The sequence below is a fragment of the Salmo salar genome, chromosome 23 (assembly GCF_965601325.2).
Source record: "Salmo salar chromosome 23, fSalSal1, whole genome shotgun sequence".
NCBI classification, from domain to species: domain Eukaryota; kingdom Metazoa; phylum Chordata; class Actinopteri; order Salmoniformes; family Salmonidae; genus Salmo; species Salmo salar.
The window spans coordinates 20,300,336-20,324,188 of record NC_138313.1 but is presented as its reverse complement, the minus strand read 5'-3'; the positions used below and the strand labels follow the sequence as shown (position 1 = coordinate 20,324,188).

Genomic DNA, 23,853 nt, shown 5'->3' with positions numbered 1-23,853 from the left:
CTAGAGGACAGGTAGTTTGCCCCCGGTGATGTGTTGGCAGACCGCACCACCCTCTGGAGAGCCCTGTGATTGTGGGCGGTGCAGTTGCCGTACCAGGCGGTGATACAGCCTGACAGGATGCTCTCAATTTTGAATCTGTAAAGGGTTTTAGGTGCCAAGCCAAATTTCTTAAGCCTCCTGAGGTTCAAGAGGTGCATGGGTAGACTGTGGGTGGACCATTTCAGTTTGTCAGTGATATGTACGCCGAGGAAATTAAAACTTTCCACTGCTGTCCCATCGATGTGGATAGGGGGTGCTCCCTCTGCTGTTTCCTGAAGTTCACGATCATCTCCTTTGCTTTGTTGAAGTTGAGTGAGAGGTTATCTTCCTGACCCACACTCCGAGAGCCCTCACCTCCTCCCTGTAGTCTGTCTCGTCGTTGTTGGTAATCAAGCCTACTACTGATTTGTCGTTTGCAAACTTGACGATTGAGTTGGAGGCGTGCATGTCCACGCAGTAATGGGTGGACAGGGAGTACGGAGGGGGCTGAGCACGCACCCTTGTGGAGTCCCAGTGTTGAGGATCAGCGAAGTGGAGATGTTGTTTCCTACCTTCACCACCCGGGGGCCGGCCCGTCAGGAAGTCTGGGACCCAATTGCACAGGGCAAGGGTTGAGACACAGGGCCTCAAGCTTAATGATGAGCTTGGAGGGTACTACGATGTTGAATGCTGAGCTGTAGTCAATAAACAGCATTCTTACATAGGTATTCCTCTTGTCTACATGGGATAGGGCAGTGTGCAGTGTGATGGCGATTGCATCGTCTGTGGACCTTTTGGAGCAGTAAGCAAATTGAAGTGGGTCTAGAATGACAGGTAAGATGGAGATGATATGATCCTTAACTAGTCTCTCAAAGGACTTCATGATGACAGAAGTGAGTGCTAAGGGGCAATAGTAATTTAGTTCAGTTACCTTTGCATTCTTGGGTACAGGAACAATGGTGGCCATCTAGAAGCATGTGGGAACAGCAGACTGGGATAGGGAGAGATTGAATATGTTTGTAAACACACCAGCCAGCTGGTCTGCGCACGCTCTGAGGACTCGGCTAGGGATGCCGTCTGGACCCGCAGCCTTGTGAGGGTTAACATGTTTAAATGTCTTACTCAAGTCGGCCACGGAGGAGAGCCCACAGTCCTTGGTAGCGGGCCAGGTCGGTGGCACTGTATTATCCTCAAAGCGGGCAAAGAAGGTGTTTAGTTTGTTTGGAAGCAAGACGTCGGTGTCCGCGACATGGTTGGTTTTCCTTTTGTAGTCCTTGATTGTCTGTAGACCCTGCCACATGCGTCTCGTGTCTGAGCCGTTGAATTGCGACTCCACTTTGTCTCTATACTGACATTTTGCTTGTTTGATTGCCTTGCGGATGGAATGACTACTCTGTTTGTCTTCTGCCATATTCCCAGTCGCCTTGCCATGGTTAAATGCGGTGGTACGCGCTTTCAGTAATGCTACCATCTATCCACGGTTTCTGGTTAGGGTAGGTTTTAATGTTAAGATGTGTTAATGATGCTTTTTTTGTATTAGCTAGCCACCGCTGAGGTAATTCACTAGCGTTGACGGAAGTTGTGAGACGGAAACAAACACAATCACGTTCGAATGGAACTGAGTCAAGTGGACGGGGCTAGATAAGGCGAATACCCACTGTATCTGTAAGATGTGTGCTGAAAGTTTAGGAAAAACATCATACTGATTAGACTTTTTTTCCAACCCACAATTTGCACCACTTCTGTACAATCACCCACATATAGTGTATATATCAGATGATATGCTGCAAAACTTTAATAAAATTTCCAGACATATTTCTACACCACAATAAATCTATAGTGATGGGAGAAATACATATCAACAACACATTTTCTAATAAGAGTAATAAAAGGATATACAGTACAACGTCTTGTGGTATTTTGTTTTCTAAGTGTAAACTATATGTTGACACAGTTCTAAGAGGGATGATACAATATCACGATATGTCTCAATACTAAGGATCTCTCTGTGAGAGTAGTCACGAATGGGCTCCGTCACAGCCTGTCGGGAGCTGAGTTTTGGTACGCTGAGCCGGCGGGGGCCGGGAGCTCGGCCCCTGTGTGTGTGGCGTTCGCGACGGCGCAGGGGCCAGACGGTTCCGATGGCAGTGTGTGTACTGCATGTTGAGTAAGTCCTGGTAGATCTTGGAGTGGAGAAAGCGTGGGTAAGAGTCTTTCTCCATGAGGCTGTGGACCCTGGCCTGAACCTCATTCAGACTGGAGGGGGTGGGCTCTGCAAGGCTCTGCCTCATCACTTCCCGTGTACGGAAGTCTATGTTTACCTACAGGGACCAAGGAAGGGAAAAGAAAAGTTAGATATCCAAATCATCTTAGTGTGAATTTCCTTGTGGACAGCATCAACATTATTATTAATCCTTATAATCAAAGTATGCATACAGTATTCATGTGTATCTATCGGAGGTTATCGGAGGTTGTGGATTAAAGTGTTTATCTGACACATAGTAACCCCAAATTAAAAACAAATCACAGCCTTTTGCATTGCTATTTAAGGCCAGGCACCACAGGCTGAAAATATATTTTTGCATATACAGTTCTTATCAATTTAGAAATGTTTTGGTATTTTGGTCCATTAATATTTTCATTATCTTATTCTTACTCATCAAAAAGTCATGAATTGTAACCACTTTTACAAATACTTTCAAAGCTAATTTAATCACACATCATTTAAAAGCCCATTTCATTGAGAATGTTACCAACTGGCCTATATGTAGTAACTTACTTTGAATTTTTTCTTCTAGATGACATTTTCTGAAAAATGCACCAAAAAGGCATTTTACCTATCTTTCTTTAGTATATTACAGATAGATTGTGAATAAATACTTTAAAAAAAAATCTATGCGTAAGTCCAGTCATGGAGTGTCTTAATAAAATGAAACACGAATATTTAGTCTTTCTTCATTCAGCATCCAGAAAAATGTATTTGTGTGATGCAAATATACACATATTTAATTAGAACACCTAATTTTAATACAATATTTCAGAAAATGTTTAATACAAAAAACTATTAGATTTCTGACCACTTTCAACTGGTAAAAGACTGTTATGATTAAGGGGGAAAAATACCCTATTAGGGTGTGGTGCCTGACCTTAAAAGAGAAAGTGAATATTTTGCATCATTAGTCATTTGATCGAACACAAACCTCTCTGGGAGCCTTGACATCAATAAACTCATTGTAGATCTTGTTAATTTTTGTCATCAATTTAGCGGGAGTCTTGATTTTTTTATATTCCTCGCAGGCCATCCAGAACTCAATGTTCTCGTCGCTGAACTCCGTCTTGAGAAAAGCCCGGAACGCAGCCAGGCCACCTAAGACACAAAACATCCATCAGCTAGTTAGAAGAGCTAACGGACAGCAAGTGTGTGTGTGTGTGAGAGAGAGAGAGCAAGCGTGTGTGTCTTTACAAAGATCTATATTGTATCCCAGCACATATTTCTGAACATGGGCCAGTTTCTTTGGAACTGATTTTCTTTTTCTTCACAGAGAGCAGCTGTAGATACTAACAGGGTTGTTTATCATGTGTTGATATTGTCTCAGATGCAGAGCGTGCTCTTGTTCTCAGCACAGGGAACAGCTCTGTGATTAGAACATAAACATACGGCCCACAAACCTTCAATGAGCTTTCTGTCTTCATCAATCAAAGATAAGTGATCAATTTGTCTGACATCAATGAAAACACAGGAGGAGGTCATGTTTTGCTATCGGCCGTGTCATGTTAAACATGTTTTCTCCATACTTTCTATCCCTCCTCCACTCACCCTCCCTCCCTTCTCTTGCATTTATTTGCTTAACATTTACCCAGCAGCAGCAGTAGAGTAGTCCATCAGGCCCTATCACCAACATTACTCACACACTCTCACTACACACTGGTTATAGGAAAATCACCAGGGACACTGTGACTGCATGCAGCCTTGTCAACAGACAGTGTTCAAAATAAAAAGGCATTGAACTTAGCTTGGAGGAAGATTCTCTCGCCCTGCTTTATTCTTAAATATGTGTCCCAAAAAAATATACAAAAATCCTGAGCTTTCTTATATCTCCTAGATATAGGACAGACACTTCAAAACCTTATTCCTAATGACCTTATTCATTATGACTGTCTTTCTTTCTATTTATGAATGTGTTATTCAATGCGTTTGTATGAGCTGTAGTTGTAAAAAAGTATGTTCACTTGGCTACACATGCCTCTCTCTAATATCAATATGCCTCGTCCATTACTCTCCTGGTTAGTGATTACTGTCTTATTTCACTATAGAGCCTTTAGCCCTGCTCAATATGCCTTAACCAACCATGTTGTTCCACCTCCTACATATGCGATGTCATCACCTGGTTTAAACGTCTCTAGAGACTATCTCTCTCATCATTACTCAATGCCTAGGTTTACCTCCAATGTACTCACATCCTACCTTACCTTTGTACACTATGCCTTGAATCTATGCTATCGTGCCCAGAAACCTGCTCCTTTTACTCTGTGTTCCGAACGTCCTAGACGGCCAGTTCGTATAGCCTTTAGCCGTACCCTTATCCTACTTCTCCTCTGTTCCTCTGGTGATGTAGAGGTTAATCATATCCTGCAGTGCCTAGCTCCACTCCCACTCCCCAGGTGTTCTCATTTGTTGACTTCTGTAACCGTAAAAGCCTTGGTTTCATGCATGTTAACATTAGAAGCCTACTCCCTAAGTTTGTTTTACTCACTGCTTTAGCACACTCTGCCAACCCAGATGTCTTAGCCGTGTCTGAATCCTGGCTTAGGAAAACCACCAAAAACCCTGAAATCTCCATCGCTAACTAGAACATTTTCCGCCAAGATAGAAATGCCAAAGGGGGCGGTGTTGCAATCTACTGCAAAATTAGCCTGCAGAGTTCTGTATTACTATCCAAATCTGTTCCCAAACAATTCAAGCTTCTACGTCTAAAATTCACCTTTCCAGAAACAAGTCTCTCACTGTTGCCACTTGCTATAGACCTCCCTCTGCCCCAAGCTGTGCCCTCGATACCATATGTGAATTGATTGCACCCCATCTTTCTGAGCTCATGCTACTAGGTGACCTAAACTGGGTCATGCTTAACCTGTTGGGGGTAGGGGGCAGTATTTACACGGCCGGATAAAAAACGTACCCGATTTAATCTGGTTATTACTACTGCCCAGAAACTAGAATATGCATATAATTATTGGCTTTGGATAGAAACACCCTAAAGTTTCTAAAACTGTTTGAATGGTGTCTGTGAGTATAACAGAACTCATATGGCAGGCAAAAACCTGAGAAGATTCTGTACAGGAAGTGCCCTCTCTGACCATTCCTTGAGCTTCTTGACTCTGTTTATTGAAGACTGAGGATCTTTGCTGTAACGTGACACTTCCTACGGCTCCCATAGGCTCTCAGAAGGCGGAAAAAAGCTGAATGATGTAATTCCAGCCACTGGCTGAAACACATTAGCGCTTTTGGTAAGTGCTCTATCAGAGGACAATGGGCTGAGGCGCGTGCACGAGTCGACCCCATGTTTTATTTTCTTTCGTCTTTGAACCTAAACACGCTTTCCCGGTCGGAATATTATCGCTTTTTTACGAGAAAAATGGCATAAAAATTTATTTTAAACAGCGGTTGACATGCTTTGAAGTACGGTAATGGAATATTTAGACATTTTTTGTCACGAAATGCGTGACCCTTCTTTACCATTCGGATAGTGTCTTGAACCCACAAACAAAACAGAGGATATTTGGATATAACTATGGATTATTTTGAACCAAACCAACATTTGTTATTGAAGTAGAAGTCCTGGGAGTGCATTCTGACGAAGACAGCAAAGGTAACAACATTTTTCTTATAGTAAATCTGATTTTGGTGAGTGCTAAACTTGGTGGGTGTCTAAATAGCTAGCCCTGTGATGCCGGGCTATCTACTGAGAATATTGCAAAATGTGCTTTCACCGAAAAGCTATTTTAAAATCGGACATAGCGAGTGCATAGAGGAGTTCTGTATCTATAATTCTTAAAATAATTGTTATGTTTTTTGTGAACGTTTATCGTGAGTAATTTAGTAAATTCACCGGAAGTTTGCGGGGGGTATGCTAGTTCTGAACGTCACATGCTAATGTAAAAAGCTGGTTTTTGATATAAATATGAACTTGATTGAACAAAACATGCATGTATTGTATAACATAATGTCCTAGGGTTGTCATCTGTTGAAGCTCATCAAAGGTTAGTGCTGCATTTAGCTGTGGTTTGGGTTTATGTGACATTATATGCTAGCTTGAAAAATGGGTGTCTGATTATTTCTGGCTAGGTACTCTGCTGACATAATCTAATGTTTTGCTTTCGTTGTAAAGCCTTTTTGAAATCGGACAGTGTGGTTAGATTAACGAGAGTCTTGTCTTTAAAATGGTGTAAAATAGTCATATGTTTGAGAAATTGAAGTAATAACATTTCTAAGGTATTTGAATAACGCGCCACGGGATTCAACTGGCTGTTGAGTAGGTGGGACGATTTCGTCCCGCCGACCCTAGAGAGGTTAACACCCCGGCCATCCTACAATCTAAACTTGATGCCCTCAATCTCACACAAATTATCAATGAACCTACCAGGTACAACTCCAAATCCGTAAACACAGGCACCCTCATAGATGTCATCCTAACTAACTCGCCCTCCAAATACACCTCTGCTGTTTTCAATCAAGATCTCAGCGATCACTGCCTCATTGCCTGCATCCGTAATGGGTCTGCGACCAAACGACCACCCCTCATCACTGTCAAATGCTCCCTAAAACACTTCTGCGAGCAGGCCTCTCTAATCGACCTGGCCGGGGTATCCTGGAATGACATTGACCTCATCCCGTCAGTAGATGATGCCTGGCTATTCTTTAAAAGTGCCTTCCTCACCATCTTAAATAAGCATGCCCCATTCAAAAAAATGTAGAACTAGGAATAAATATAGTCCTTGGTTCACTCCAGACCTGTCTGCCCTTGACCAGCACAAAAACATCCTGTGGCATTCTGCATTAGCATCGAATAGCCCCCGTGATATTCAAATTTTCAGGGAAGTTAGGAACAAATATACACAGGCAGTTAGGAAAGCTAAGGCTAGCTTTTTCAAACAGAAATTTGCATCCTGTAGTACTAACTCAAAGTTCTGGGACACTGTAAAGTCCATGGAGAATAGGAGCACCTCCTCCCAGCTGCCCACTGCTCTGAGGCTAGGAAACACTTACCACCAATAAATCCACTATAATTGTGAATTTCAATAAGCATTTCTCTACGGCTGGCCATGCTTTCCACCTGGCTACCCCTACCCCGGTCAACTGCCCGGCACCCTCCACAGCAACCCGCCAAAGCCCCCACCATTTCTCCTTCACTCAAATCCAGATAGCTGATGTTCTGAAAGAGCTGCAAAATCTGGACCCCTACAAATCAGCCGGGCTAGACAATCTGGACCCTCTCTTTCTAAAATGATCTGCCAAAATTGTTGCAACCCCTATTACTAACCTGTTCAACCTCTCTTTCGTATCGTCTGAGATTCACAAAGATTGGAAAGCTGCCGCGGTCATCCCCCTCTTCAAAGGGGGTGACACTCTAGACCCAAACTGCAACAGACCTATATCTATCCTACCCTGTCTTTCTAAGGTCTTCGAAAGCCAAGTTAACAAACAGATTACCGACCATTTCGAATCCCACCGTACCTTCTCCGCTATGCAATCTGGTTTCTGAGCTGGTCATGAGTGCACCTCAGCCACGCTCAAGGCCCTAAACATCATAACCACCATCGATAAGAGACATTACTGTGCAGCCGTATTCATTGACCTGGCCAAGGCTTTCGACTCTGTCAATCACCACATTCTTATTGTCAGACTCGACAGCCTTGGTTTCTCAAATGATTGCCTCGCCTGGTTCACCAACTACTTCTCTGATAGAGTTCAGTGTGTCAAATCGGAGGGCCTGTTGTCCGAACCTCTGGCAGTCTCTATGGGGGTGCCACAGGGTTCAATTCTCGGGCCGACTCTCTTCTCTGTATACATCAATGATGTTGCTCTTGCTGCTGGTGATTCTCTGATCCACCTCTACGCAGACGACATCATTCTGTATACTTATGGCCCCTCTTTGGACACTGTGTTAACCCCTGTGCGGCCTCCGTCCTGTATGCGGGATGGACATCCAGCGAAAAATCCTATCGCCATTAGCATAAGAAAATTGTATAAAAAAAAAAAGAAATTTTTTTTTCAAATTATATCGTTTTATAGATACACCTCTCCTGAATCGAACCACGTTGTCTGATTTCAAAAAGGCTTTACAGCAAAAGCAAAACATTAGATTATGTTAGAGGAGTATATCGTAAAAGTAGCCACATAGCCATTTTCCGACCAACCACATGCATCACAAATAACCAAAAAACAGCTAAATGCAGCACTAACCTTTTACAAACTTCATCAGATGACACTCCTAGGACATCATGTTACATAATACATGCATTCTTTTGTTCGATAAAGTTCATATTTATATATAAAAACAGCATTTTACATCGGCGCGTAACGTTGACTAACTATTTTCCCTCAAATGCATCCGGTGAAACAGTGCGACAATTTACTAAATTACTATTCGAAAACATTTTTAAAATGTAATATTGTCATTCTAAGATGTATAGATGAATATCTCTTGAAAGCACCTGTAATGCCAGATTTAAAAATAACGTTTACTGGGTAATCACACTTTGCGATAAAATGTGATGCGATACTCAGAAAATTACCTCGTAATACAGGTCAGCGCCATCTTGGTAACAATCGCATATCAAATCTAGTCTTGTATACTATTGTCAATAATCCCTTACCTTTGATTATCTTCATCCTTAGGCACTTCCAGGAATCCCAGGTCCACAACAAATGTATATTCGTTCGAAAAAGTTCATCCTTTATGTTCCATTAGCTTGTTATTGTTAGCGCGTTCTGAAGGCTGCACCAAAAGTACCGACGTGCGCGGGGCTACTCTTTCAACAAAATGCATTTTTTTCTTATTTAGGTTCGTTCAAACATGTCAAACGTTGTATAACATAAATCTTTAGGGCCTTTTTCAACCAGAGCTCCAATAAGATTCGAGGGGGACGATTGCATTGTGTTTCAAAACGTTTCGAAAGGGGAGGGTAGCTAGGGGCGCCGGCGTCATAATGGTGATGGCCCTCTCTGTGTGACCACGTTCCACAGCGTGTCATTCTGTCAGTTTTCACAGTAGGAGACTCAAATCACTTTGTAAAGACTGGGGACATCTAGTGGAAGCAATAGGAAGTGCTCAATGAACCATAGCTCACGGTGTGATTAATAGGCAACGTGATGAAGTTGAGTCCGCAATTCAGAATTCCACTTCCTGTTTCGATCTGTCTCGGGGTTTTGACTGCCATATGAGTTCTGTTATACTCACAGACACCATTCAAACAGTTTTAGAAACTTTAGGGTGTTTTCTATCCACAAGTATTAATTATATGCATATCCTAGCTTCTGAGTTTGAGTAGTAGGCCGTTTAAAATGGGCACGAATTCTTTTCAAAATGCGCTGTGGCGCCCCCTATCCTAGGCGACCGTCAAGAGGTTAACTAACCTCCAGACGAGCTTCAATGCCATACAACTCTCCTTCCATGGCCTACGACTGCGCTTAAACGCAAGTAAAACTAAATGCATGCTATTCAATCGATCACTGCCCGCATCTGTTCGCTCGTCCATCATCACTACTCTGGACGGCTCTGACTTAGAATACGTGGACATCTACAAATACCTAGGTGTCTGGTTAGACTGTAAACTCTCCTTCCAGACTCACATTAAGCATCTCCAATTCAAAATTAAATCTAGAATCGGCTTCCTACATCGCAACAAAGCATCCTTCACTCATGCTGCCAAACATACCCTTGTAAAACTGACCATCCTACCGATCCTCGACTTCGGTGATGTCATCTATAAAATATCCTCCAACACTCTACTCAACAAACTGGATGCAGTCTATCACAGTGCCATCGGTTTTGTCACCAAAGATCCATACACTACCCACCACTGCAACCTGTACGCTCGCGTTGGTTGGCCCTCGCTTCATACTCGTCGCCAAACCCACTGGCTACAGGTTATCTACAAGTCTCTGCTAGGTAAAGCCCCGCCTTATCTCAGCTCACTGGTCACATAGCAGCACCCACTCAGTGTTTAATTGCTATATTGTTATTACTTCGCCACCATGGCCTATTTATTGCCCTAACCTGTTAAGGACAGACGTTTCGCTAGTGGAACGCCGTTCCGCCTGCGGAACCCCTAGCCAACAGCCAATGGCATCGCACGGCGCGAAATACAAAATCAACTAAAATACCACAATTAAATTTTCTCAAACAATCAACTATTTTACACCATTTTAAAGATAAGACTCTTGTTAATCTAACCACATTGTCTGATTTCAAAAAGGCTTTACAGCGAAATCAAAACATTAGATTATGTCAGGAGAGTACCCTGCCAAAAATAATCACACAGCCATTTTCAAAGCAAGCATATATGTCAGAAAAACCAAAACCACAGCTAAATGCAGCACTAACCTTTGATCTTCATCAGATGACACTCCTAGGACATTATGTTATACAATACATGCATGTTTTGTTCAATCCAGTTGATATTTATATCAAAAACCAGCTTTTTACATTAGCATGTGATGTTCAGAACTAGCATACCCACCGCAAACTTCCGGTGAATTTACTAAATTACTCACGATAAACGTTTACAAAAAAAAACTATTATTTTAAGAATTATAGATACAGAACTCCTTTATGCAATCGCGGTGTCCAATTTTAAAATAGCTTTTCGGCGAAAGCACATTTTGCAATATTCTGAGTAGATAGCTCGGCCATCACAGGCTAGCTAATTTGAAACCCACCAAGTTTGGCACTCACCAAACTCAGAATTACTATTAGAAAAATTGGATTACCTTTGCTGTTCTTCATCAGAATGCACTCCCAGGACTTCTACTTCAACAACAAATGTTGTTTTGGTTCGAAATAATCCATAGTTATATTGAAATAGCTCCGTTTTGTTCGTGCGTTGAGGTCACTATCCGAAGGGTGACGCGCAGGCACATTTCGTGACAAAAAAAAATAAAAATATTCCATTACCGTACTTCGAAGCATGTCAAACGCTGTTTAAAATCAATTTTTATGCTATTTTTCTCGGAAAATAGCAATAATATTCCAACCGGGCGACGTTGTATTCATTCAAAGACTGGAAGAACAAAATGGAGTAGTCTCGTGGATGTGCATCTCTAGTGTCACTGTCCCCATGCAGGCCAGAAACAAACAGAGCTGCTGTACTTAGACCAGAGACTGCAGAGCTCTCATTCCACTTTCTGGCACCTTCTGAGAGCCAATGGAAGCCTTAGAAAATGTCACGTTACAGCACAGAGGCTGTATTTTCAGTAGAGAGGCTACAGAAGGACAATAAATTGTCAGACACGGCACTTCCTGTATGGAATCTTCTCAGGTGTTGGCCTGCCATATGAGTTCTGTTATACTCACAGACACCATTCAAACAGTTTTAGAAACTTTAGAGTGTTTTCTATCCAAATCTACTAATTATATGCATATTGTAGTTTCTGGGCAGGAGTAGTAACCAGATTAAATCGGGTACGTTTTTTTATCCGGCCGTGAAAATACTGCCCCCTATCCCAAACAGGTTAACTCTCTTATCTTACCTAATTTGCACTCACTGTATATAGACTTTTTGTTTTCTTTTGTTCTACTGTATTATTGACTATGTTTTGTTTATTCCATGTGTAACTCTGTGTTGTTGTATGTGTCGAATTGCTATGCTTTATCTTGGCCAGGTCGCAGTTGCAAATGAGAACTTGTTTTCAACTAGCCTACCTAGTTAAATAAAGGTGAAATAAAAAAAGACCAAATTCAATATTCTATCAAATCATTTTAAATTGTAATATTTTTTAAAGGTGTGCTAAAATTCTAAATCAAATAGCTCAATTATCCATGGTATGACCATCTTAAAACAATTCCATATATTAGCTTATATTTTTATAGGTTTTAATTAGCCTCTTTAGGAATAGGCTATTACGTGGTAGTTAGGGTTAGGGTTAGGGTTAGGGTTAGCGAAGGCCTTCCAATGTTTGAATGTACTGTAGGTCAGTGTTCATTTCTCACTCTCATTCAATTTTCCTTACAGAATGCAGAAATACACTACACAGAGAGAGCTGATGTACACGTAAAGATTATAATTTAATATTGAAAAACAGACATAGTTCATAGACATAGTTTAGTTCAGCATCAAGGTCTCTTTACTCATTGCCAGGTCGTAGTTGTAAATGAGAACTTCTCAACTGGCCTACCTGGTTAAATAAAGGTGAAATAATTTTAAAAAATTGTGTTCGGCAAAACCGGTTACAGAAGTGTTTCCCTTTGTCCCCTTCTGTCTGAGGATAATATTTGTCAATCCTAGGAAGAAGCAGACTGAGACCCTAGACTTTCATGCAGCTAGGGTCATAAGAGGTTACATGTTGATGTGACGTCAAACCATGATTGAAGTTTACACCAATTTGTCTATGTTATACAACAGCACCACCTGTTAAAGAGTTAGTAGAAGGGTCTACAGTATACTGAATAATATGCTTGATTAACTCAATAGAGACAAATGCTAATTTGAAACATTCACACATTACATTACAAATGCCCATTAAGATAACATTACCATATGACTTGAGTTGTGAGTATATCTCTAGTTTGGACAAAATATTATAGTAATATTAAAAAACAGCAAGTTGTTGTTCATTTAAAAAATTTAAATAAATAGAACTAAAGTCAAGGTCGGTCGTCTGTCTTCCTACTGTGCAGTCTAATTTTCCACTCCCTGTGGAGAGCCTATAGCTATCACTCCCTTTTCTGTCCTTTTTGTCAGGTTCTCTAGTAATAGTGTATGTGTGAGTGAGAGAGAGAACACTGACAGTCTCTTCAGATGGCCTGTTATTATGAACAGTTAACCTGTCACGTGTGTGTGTGCCTGCACGTGAACGATATGTGTGTGCTTGTAAGTGTGTGTGTTCGCATGTGTGTATTTGCACATGAACATGTGTGTTATTGTGTAATCCACAGAGAAGGTCACAACCAAGAGTGTGACTCATTGTGTGTTGAGGAGCAACACAATGAGTCACACATCAATAACCAGACAGACAGGGGATCTTACATAAGAAGGGTTTAGGGGGAAAGAAATGGACTGATGTGGGGAGCCATCCTCAGATAAGAAACAGAAAGACAATCATCTTGTCAAATGAAATAGAGGCAATCATGTTTTCAAAGAGAACAGAAGGGCTATAGAATGGGACTGAGGAAAAAATGTAATCCATACAGTTGCGTGGTTTGCTTCTATCCATTCGCTAACAATGGCACGGACAGTTTGCTGGAGGGTGTCACGCCCTGACCTTAGAGAGCCTGTTTTATTCTCTAGTTTGTTAGGTCAGGGTGTGACTTGGGTGGGCATATGTGTTTCTATTTCTTTGTTGGCCTAGTATGGCTCCCAATCAGAGTCAGCTGTTTATCGTTGTATCTGATTGGGGATCATACTTCGGCAGCCCTTTTTCCCCACCTGTGATTGTGGGATCTTGTTTTTGTATAGCTGCTGTGAAGCCTGCAGAACTTTACGTTCGTTTTGTATTTTCTTTGTTTTGTCGGTGTTCATCAAATAAAAGAAAGATGTACGCTTACCATGCTGCACCTTGGTCTCATTCCAACAACGAGCGTAACAGAGGGGTTGGTTGATAAAAATAAAATATTGTTTCCTCCTTATTTTGGTTCAATTTCTCATATAACTCCAAAGAGAAGGATTGACAGATACTTGTCAATAAAAAGGGACTTACACTTGTTCGACAGAAGAACATCGAAGGAATCTGCCCATAGAACGACTTCATCTTTTGACAGCCTTAAAGAAAAGACAGAAAGATACAGTGACATGTCTTCAAATGTGTATGCAACCATGCAGTTAAAGGCAATTCAACACACACACACACTAACAGTTTTAGAGATTGCTCTAAAAGAGTCTACACCGTCTATCGTGTAGTCTTATTATATACAGCTGAAGTCAGAAGTTTACATACACCTTAGCCAAACACATTTAAACTGAGTTTTTCACAATTCCTGACATTTAATCTGAGTAAAAATACCCTGTCTTAGGTCAGTTAGGATCACCATTTTATTTTAAGAATATGAGATGTCAGAATAATAGTAAACAGTGATTTATTTCAGCTTATTCCCAGTGGGTCAGAAGTATACATACACTCAATTAGTATTTGGTAGCATTGCCTTTAAATTGTTTAACTTAGGTCAAACATTTCGGGTAGCCTTCGACAAGCTTCCCACAATAAGTTTGGTGAATTTTGGCCAATCCCTCCTGACAGAGCTGTTGTAACTGAGTCAGGTTTGTAGGCCTCCTTGCTCGCACACGCTTTTTCAGTTCTGACCACAAATGTTCTAAAGGATTGAGGTCAGGGCTTTGTGATGGCCACTCCAATTCCTTGACTTTGTTGTCCTTAAGCCATTTTGCCACAACTTTGGAAGTATGCTTGGGGTCATTGTCCATTTGGAAGACCCATTTGCGATCAAGCTTTAACTTCCTGACTGATGTCTTGATGTTGCTTCAATATATCCACATAATTTTCCTCCCTCATGATGACATCTATTTTGTGAAGTGCACCAGTCCCTCCTGCAGAAAAGCACCCCCACAACATGATGCTGCCACCCCCGTGCTTCACGGTTCACGGTTGGGATGGCCATCATGGCCAAACAGTTCTATTTTTGTTTCATCAGACCAGAGGACATTTCTCCAAAAAGTACGATCTTTGTCCCCATGTGCGTTGCAAACCGTAGTCTGGCATTATTATGGTGGTTTTGGAGCAGTGGCTTCTTTCTTGATGAGCGGCCTTTCAGGTTATGTTGAATATAGGACTCATTTTACTGTAGATATAGATACTTTTGTATCCGTTTCCTCCAGCATCTTCACAAGGTCCTTTGCTGTTGTTCTGGGATTGATTTGCACTTTTTGCACCAAAGTACATTCATCTCTAGGAGACAGAACGCATCTCCTTCCTGAACGGTATGACGGCTACGTGGTCCCATGGTGATTATACTTGCGTACTATTGCTTGTACAGATGAACGTGGTACCTTCAGTTGTTTGGAAATTGCTCCCAAGGATGAACCAGACTTGTGGAGGTCTACAATTTCTTTTCTGAGGTCTTGGCTGATTTCTTTTGATTTTCCCATGATGTCAAGCGAAGAGGCACTGAGTTTTAAGGTAGGCATTGAAAGACATCCACAGGTACACCTCCAATTGACTCAAATGTTGTCAATTAGCCTATCAGAAGCTTCTAAAGCCATGACATCATTTTCTGGAATTTTCCAAGCTGTTCAAAGGCACAGTCAACTTAGTGTATGTAAACTTCTGACCCACTGGAATTGTGACACAGGGAATTATAAGTGAAATAATCTGTTTGTGTCACGTTTGTCGTATGATGGAGACCAAGGTGCAGCGTGTGTATCATTCCACATTTTATTTAAACTGTGAAGTTATGCAAGACATATAAACAAAACATCAAACCGTGATGAAGAGGTGCAACATACTCTTACTCAAAATAATCTCCCACAAAACCTAGTGGGAAAAACAACAACTTAAATATGATCCCCAATTAGAGACAATGATGACCAGCTGCCTCTAATTGGAGATCATCCCCCCAAAAAAACATAGAAATACAGAAACTAGAACCCCACAGAAATACATAAACTAGACAAAACCCCCAACATAGAAAAATAAACTAGAACCAACATATAAATAAACTAGACAAAACCCGCTGTCATACCCTGACCTACTCTACCATAGAAAATAAAAGCTTTCTATGGTCAGGATGTGACAGTCTGTAAACAATTGTTGGAAAAATGACTTATGTCATGCAAAGTAGATGTCCTAACTGACTTGCCAACACTATAGTTTGTTAACAGGAAATTTGTGGAGTGGTTGAGAAACGAGTTTTAATGACTCCAACATAAGTGTATGTAAACTTCCGACTTCAACTGTATGACATATTTCTGGCATTGCGAGTAATAATACCTACATTGTATATCAATGGGAGGGACTGGAACAATGTCATATGATGAAAATATCTACTTACTTTCGGCATCTGGTGGCCCTGTCCTGGGCAGGGGGCAGGAACTCAGTGAAGTCGGGGTATGAGTCAGACTTATTGGACAGGCAGCCTAGTCTGGTCTTCATTCTACTCATATGAATGGGAGAATGGAATAGAACCACACAAGAAAGTACCTCTCCTGATTACTGATCACATGACATGAGAACATATGATATCAAATTTAGACTGTCCTCTGATGTAGAAATTCATCTTCACAGCTTCTTTTTAGCTAACCAACATGTACACCTACAGCTCTAAACATAGTCTTCCAGGAAAGTGCTCAGGTCTAAACCTCCTGCCTATAGTCACTATGCTGATTGTTCAGTCATGAGCAAGGCCACAGCCTGTGGATCAGTGTATTGATCCATCCAATGACTACATAATTAAATGTTTGCATCCAGGTGCTCAGATGTTGGAAGTGGGAGAGCACAGTTTCAGGATGTGCCTCATGAAGTTTACTAAAACATCACTTCACATTTGTTTAATATGCACCAACCTGATGACACATAGTAATTTGCCTTCGACATATTTCTGCTTAACTCACACTACATATCACACAATCAATCTGTTCAATGTTTTTTCTATGGTGTATCATGGACACCGGTTGTTAATGTAATCATCAAATGAATGAAATGGCCAGTAATGTCCTACCTGACTTATCAAACAGTAACATTTCATATCATGACCTATTGGCCAGCTGCTGTAGGATTAGACAGATCAGACAGACATACTGATGGATCTGATTAGAGTCATTGCTCTAAGGAGACACACCAGATAGACATAGAAAACAGGTGTAGCTCCATATGGAGAAGCCAACATGAATACCTATCAGCTAGCCACCAGAGAACATCCAATCTGGATAGTGAGCCACAAGCCTCTCTACCATGCACCCTTTTCCCCTGATAACACACACCAAACACACCAAGCACTGCTGTGAGTGCTCAATATGCCAAAATGGAATGAGCGGAATGAGTTCCCCCATCTGTAGTTAGTTACATCAGTGACATGATCTCCATCCCACTGGTGGGTAAACTGTTAGAGTACTCAGTGTTGCTTCTCCTCTTGGTGTTATTGGAATGGTCAGTCAAGCATCTGTAATCCAAGGACTCCTCTTAAATAACTGGTGTTTGCTGTATTTCTCTGCTGATGCATAAAGAGAGAGGGGTTGTTGGAAAGAAATAGTCTGGTCTTTTTATTCTTATGAACAACAGGGTAGTTAGTGTAAGTATTACTTATTTTAGTGATCATTACCCTAAAGCCAGATGCCACCAGCAGTCCCACTACAATATCAACAAACTGCTTGTATCACAAAAGCTTTTCCTTTTTCAATAAGCTTGATCCCTACAGGCCACTACATTGCAAAACAATGTACACTGCTCAAAAAAATAAATGGAACACTTAAACAACACAATGTAACTCCAAGTCAATCACACTTCTGTGAAATCAAACTGTCCACTTAGGAAGCAACACTGATTGACAATAAATTTCACATGCTGTTGTGCAAATGGAAAAGACAACAGGTGGAAATTATAGGCAATTAGCAAGACACCCCCAATAAAGGACTGGTTCTGCAGGTGGTGACCACAGACCACTTCTCAGTTCCTATGCTCCTGGCTGATGTTTTGGTCACTTTTGAATGCTGGCGGTGCTTTCACTCTAGTGGTAGCATGAGACGGAGTCTACAACCCAAACAAGTGGCTCAGGTAGTGCAGCTAATCCCGGATGGCACATCAATGCGAGCTGTGGCAAGATGGTTTGCTGTGTCTGTCAGCATAGTGTCCAGAGCATGGAGGCGCTACCAGGAGACAGGCCAGTACATCAGGAGACATGGAGGAGGCCGTAGGAGGGCAACAACCCAGCAGCAGGACCACTACCTCCGCCTTTGTGCAAGGAGGAGCAGGAGGAGCACTGCCAGAGCCCTGCAAAATGACCTCCAGCAGGCCACAAATGTGCATGTGTCTGCTCAAACGGTCAGAAACAGACTCCATGAGGGTGGTATGAGGGCCCGACGTCCACAGGTGGGGGTTGTGCTTACAGCCCAACACCGTGCAGGACGTTTGGCATTTGCCAGAGAACACCAAGATTGGCAAATTCGCCACTGGCGCCCTGTGCTCTTCACAGATGAAAGCAGGTTTACACTGAGCACATGTGACAGACGTGACAGAGTCTGGAGACGCCGTGGAGAACGTTCTGTTGCCGGCAACATCCTCCAGCATGACCGGTTTGGCGGTGGGTCAGTCATGGTGTGGAGTGGCATTTCTTTGGGGGGCCGCACAGCCCTCCATGTGCTCGCCAGAGGTAGCCTGACTGCCATTAGGTACCGAGATGAGATCCTCAGACCCCTTGTGAGACCATATGCTGGTGCGGTTGGCCCTGGGTTCCTCCTAATGCAAGACAATGCTAGACCTCATATGGCTGGAGTGTGTCAGCAGTTCCTGCAAGAGGAAGGCATTGATGCTATGGACTGGCCCGCCCGTTCCCCAGACCTGAATCCAATTGAGCACATCTGGGACATCATGTCTCGCTCCATCCACCAACGCCACATTGCACCACAGACTGTCCAGGAGTTGGCGGATGCTTTAGTCCAGGTCTGGGAGGAGATCCCCCAGGAGACCATCTGCCACCTCATCAGGAGCATGCCCAGGCGTTGTAGGGAGGTCATACAGGCACGTGGAGGCCACACACACTACTGAGCCTCATTTTGACATTACATCAAAGTTGGATCAGCCTGTAGTGTGGTTTTCCACTTTAATTTTGAGTGTGACTCCAAATCCAGACCTCCATGGGTTGATAAATTGGATTTCCATTGATTCTTTTTGTGTGATTATGTTTTCAGCACATTCAACTATGTAAAGAAACAAGTATTTAAAAATATTATTTCATTCATTCAGATCTAAGATGTGTTATTTTAGTGTTCCCTTTATTTTTTTGAGCAGTGTATATTGTTGGTTAAGATGGTTTAGTTGGATGGAACATGGTGCTGCTATGAACATTGAGGTTTGGTTTGATTCAGGAATGCGTTACCATACATACTGAATATGAGTTAATTCTAGGTCACTTTGGATAAAATTGTCTGCTAAAATGTATTATATTATTATTGTATTTCAGCATCTATCTAAACTAACACTTCCTCTACAGAGAAACATTGGTGGGTGTTGGAGGTGTCATGGAGGATTGTTTTGGCATCTGCTGTAATTGGCAAAATTGCATGCAAAAATCACTTTAATAGGCTTTCTCATCATGCACTCTTAAGATTCCACTCATAGATTCCATCTAGGCAGAGCGGGTTTATTAGAATGCTTTTGTGTGTGTGTGTGTGTGTGTGTGTGTGTGTGTGTGTGTAATTCAGGCAGTAACACAACAAAATGTGGAAAAAGTCAAGGGGTGTGAATACTTTCTGAAGGCACTGTAGGTAGGGAACACTGAACAGAACAAGACTGTAAATAACTGAATTTGGACACAATTGCAGATATAACCTTATAGTCCCAAGCTCTCGAAATGTCCCTTGACTATCACCAGATCAATATGGAAATCATCTGTGATAATTCCCTAAGATCCCTAAACTGAAAGTCCTCAATGATTATAGACCTGTTGCCCTCACGTTGTCACGGCTGTTCGAAGGAGTGGACCAAGGTACAGCATGGTTGCAGTTCCACATCTTTATTTATAGTGAAACCTGGCAATACACTAAATACTTGAACTAGCAAAACAACAAACCGTGACACAGAGAGAAACAAACACTACTCAAAGGATAATAACCCACAAAACAGGAAGAGAAAAACCCCTACTTAATCTTACATCTAGACGTTCCGCTAGCGGAACACCTGCTCCAATATCCAATGATAGGCGTGGCGCGAATTACAAATTCCTCAAAAATCCCAAAACGTCCATTTTTCAAACATATGACTATTTCACAGCATTTTAAAGACAAGACTCTCCTTTATCTAACCACACTGTCCGATTTCAAAAAGGCTTTACAGCGAAAGCAAAACATTAGATTATGTCAGCAGAGTACCCAGCCAGAAATAATCAGACACCCATTTTTCAAGCTAGCATATAATGTCACAAAAAACAAAACCACAGCTAAATGCAGCACTAACCTCTCTGGGCTAGGTGGCACCAAATCGTCCCACCTACGTAACAGCCAGTTGAATCCTGTGGCGCGATTTTCAAATACCTTAGAAATGCTATTACTTCAATTTCTCAAACATATGACTATTTTACAGCTATTTAAAGACAAGACTCTCGTTAATCTAACCACACTGTCCAATTTCAAAAAGGCTTTACAACGAAAGCAAAACATTAGATTATGTCAGCAGAGTACCCAGCCAGAAATAATCAGACACCCATTTTTCAAGCTAGCATATAATGTCACATAAACCCAAACCACAGCTAAATGCAGCACTAACCTTTGATGATCTTCATCAGATGACAACCCTAGGACATTATGTTATACAATACATGCATGTTTTGTTCAATCAAGTTCATATTTATATCAAAAAACAGCTTTTTACATCAGCATGTGACGTTCAGAACTAGCATACCCCCCGCAAACTTCCGGGGAATTTACTAACAATTTACTAAATTACTCACGATAAACATTCACAAAAAGCATAACAATTATTATAAGAATTATAGATACAGAACTCCTCTATACACTCGATATGACCGATTTTAAAATAGCTTTTTGGTGAAAGCACATTTTGCAATATTCTAAGTACATAGCCCAGCCATCACGGGCTAGCTATTTAGACACCCGGCAAGTTTAGCCTTCACCAAAATCAGATTTACTATAACAAAAATGTTATTACCTTTGGTGTTCTTCATCAGAATGCACTCCCAGGACTTCTACTTCAATAACAAATGTTGGTTTGGTCCAAAATAATCCATCGTTATATCCAAATAGCGGCGTTTTGTTCGTGCGTTCTAGACACTATCCGAAATGGTAAATCAGGGTTACGAGCATGGCGCAATTCGTGACAAAAAAATTCTAAATATTCCATTACCGTACTTCGAAGCATGTCAACCGCTGTTTAAAATAAATTTTTATGGAATTTATCTCGTAAAAAAGCGTTAATATTCCGACCGGGAATCTGCGTTTCGGTAAACAGAGGAAAAAACAGAAAGACGGGGGCGGCCAGTGCACGCGCCTAAGCCCACTGTCCCCTGATCGGCCACTTGAGAAAGGCGATAATGTGTTTCAGCCTGGGGCTGGAATGACGACATTCAGCTTTTTCCCGGGCTCTGAGAGCCTATTGGAGCCGTGGGAAGTGTCACGTTACCGCAGAGATCCTTTGTTTTGGAAAGAGATGTCAAAGAAAGCCAATAAATGGTCAGACAGGCCACTTCCTGTAAAGGAATCTCTCAGGTTTTTGCCTGCCATATGAGTTCTGTTATACTCACAGACACCATTCAAACAGTTTTAGAAACTTTAGGGTGTTTTCTATCCATATCTAATAAGTGTATGCATATTCTAGTTACTGGGTAGGAGTAGTAACCAGATTAAATCGGGTACTTTTTTATCCGGCGGTGTAAATACTGCCCCCTAGCCCTAAGAGGCTAACCTTTGATGATCTTCATCAGATGACACGCCTAGGACATTATGTTATACAATACATGCATGTTTTGTTCAATCAAGTTCCTATTTATATCAAAAACCAGCTTTTTACATTAGCATGTGACGTTCAGAACTAGCACTCCCACCGAAAACTTCCGGTGAATTTACTAAATTTCTCACGATAAACGTTCACAAAAAACATAACAGTTATTTTAAAAATTATAGATACAGAACTCCTTTATGCAATCGAGGTGTCCAATTTTAAAATAGCTTTTCGGTGAAAGCACATTTTGCAATATTCTGAGTAGATAGCTCGCCATCACAGGCTAGCTATTTTGACACCCACCAAGTTTGACCCTCACCAAACTCAGATTTACTATAAGAAAAATTGGATTACCTTTGCTGTTCTTCGTCAGAATGCACTCCCGGGACTTCTACTTCAATAACAAATGTTGGTTTGGTTCAAAATAATCCATCCACTCGAAATTGAGCTCAGGTGCATCCTGTTTCCATTGATCATCCTTGAGATGTTTGTACAACTTGATTAGAGTCCACCTGTAGTAAATTCAATTGATTGGACATGATTTGGAAAGGCACACACCTTTCTATATACGGTCCCACAGTTGACAGTGCATGTCAGAACAAATCAGGGGAGAAGTGCTTTGGTCATGGAGGTGAACAAGAACCCACCCAATGGTCACTCTGACAGAGCTCTAAAGTTCCTCTGTGGAGATGGGAGAACCTTCCTGAAGGACATCCAGCAGCACTCCAATCAGGCCTTTATGGCAGAATGGCCACATGGAACCCACTCCTCAGTAAAAGGCACATGACAGCCTGCTTGGAGTTTGCCAAAAGGCACTTAAAGACTCAGACCATGAGAAACAATCTTTGGTCTGATGAAACCAAAGATTGAACCCTTTGGCCTGAATTCCAAGCGTCACGTCTGGAGGAAACCTGGCACCATGCATATGGTGAAGCACGGTGCTGGCAGCATCATGCTGTGGAGATGTTTTTCAGAGGCAGGGACTGGGAGACTAGTCAGAATCGAGGCAAAGATGAATGGAGCAAAGTACAGAGAGATCCTTGATGAAAACCTGCTCCAGAGCGCTCAGGACCTCAGACTGGGGCGAAGGTTCCCCTTCCAACAGGACAACGACCCTAAGCACACAGCCATGACAATGCAGGAGTGGCTTTCAGGACAAGTCTCTGAATGTCCTTGAACCCGATCGAACATCTCTGGAGAGACCTGAAAATAGCTGTGCAGCAACCTGACAGAGCTTGAGAGGATCAGCAGAGAAGAATGGGAGGAACTCCCCAATTGTAGGTGTGCCAAGCTTGTAGCGTCATACCCAAGAAGACTCTAAAAACCTGTGTTTGCTTAGTCATTATGGGGTGTTGTGTGTAAATTGATGAATTTCAGAATAAGGCAAAATGTGGAAAAGGTCAAGGGGTATGAATACTTTCCGAATGCGGTGGTAAATAGACAGCTACGAAAAATATAGATGAAAACATCAGACTGAAAGTATAGATGAAAACTCTCTTGGTAAATAATGTGTGTCAGTATTACTGATTCCTGCTAGTAGCTCACTAGTCCCTATGAGGTGTCTAGTTATACAGGTTATGAGCTCTATATGCAATTAGTTGTTGGTAGCGGCGTCGAGGGAACAAGCAAGGTTCAACACGACCACGCTATTATCCCGCACTCAGTCTCTGTGGTTCATATGAGCCCCCAAATGAGCTGTCTGTGTCTAGCTCAACGCTTTTCATTCCCTACAGAGGAGTATGGGAATGATACAGTATTGCTGTGCGATAGGAGCACGACATAAATGCCTATTTCATCTCAGAGTTTATACAAAAGCAGAACATATAAACCCAGTTGTTGAAAAACAAAATACTGAACAACAATAAGTATTTTGCATGCCGTGGCCTAATACAAATAGCTCCAAAGTATACAGCAAATACAGTGCTATCGTCACCATAAAAGGTGAATGGAGGCGTTTTCCAGGTGGAATTTTTATGCTCATTTACGACTGCACAGTTTTACAA

At 41.7% G+C, this 23,853-nt stretch overlaps 1 protein-coding gene across 1 annotated transcript in view; it reads right to left on the bottom strand.

Annotated features, from left to right (window-relative positions):
* Nucleotides 1-2,036: 2,036 nt before the first annotated feature.
* The window catches only part of LOC106584092 (regulator of G-protein signaling 8), a 33,263-nt gene continuing 11,446 nt past the window's right edge, over nt 2,037-23,853 (bottom strand). The window contains exons 2-5 of the mRNA XM_014168929.3: nt 16,236-16,337; nt 13,934-13,995; nt 3,219-3,385; nt 2,037-2,339 (exon numbers count right to left, since the gene is read on the bottom strand). Of these exons, the coding sequence (XP_014024404.3) occupies nt 2,037-2,339; nt 3,219-3,385; nt 13,934-13,995; nt 16,236-16,336 (633 nt within the window). The 5' untranslated portion in view covers nt 16,337. The remainder of the gene's footprint in view (nt 2,340-3,218; nt 3,386-13,933; nt 13,996-16,235; nt 16,338-23,853) is intronic.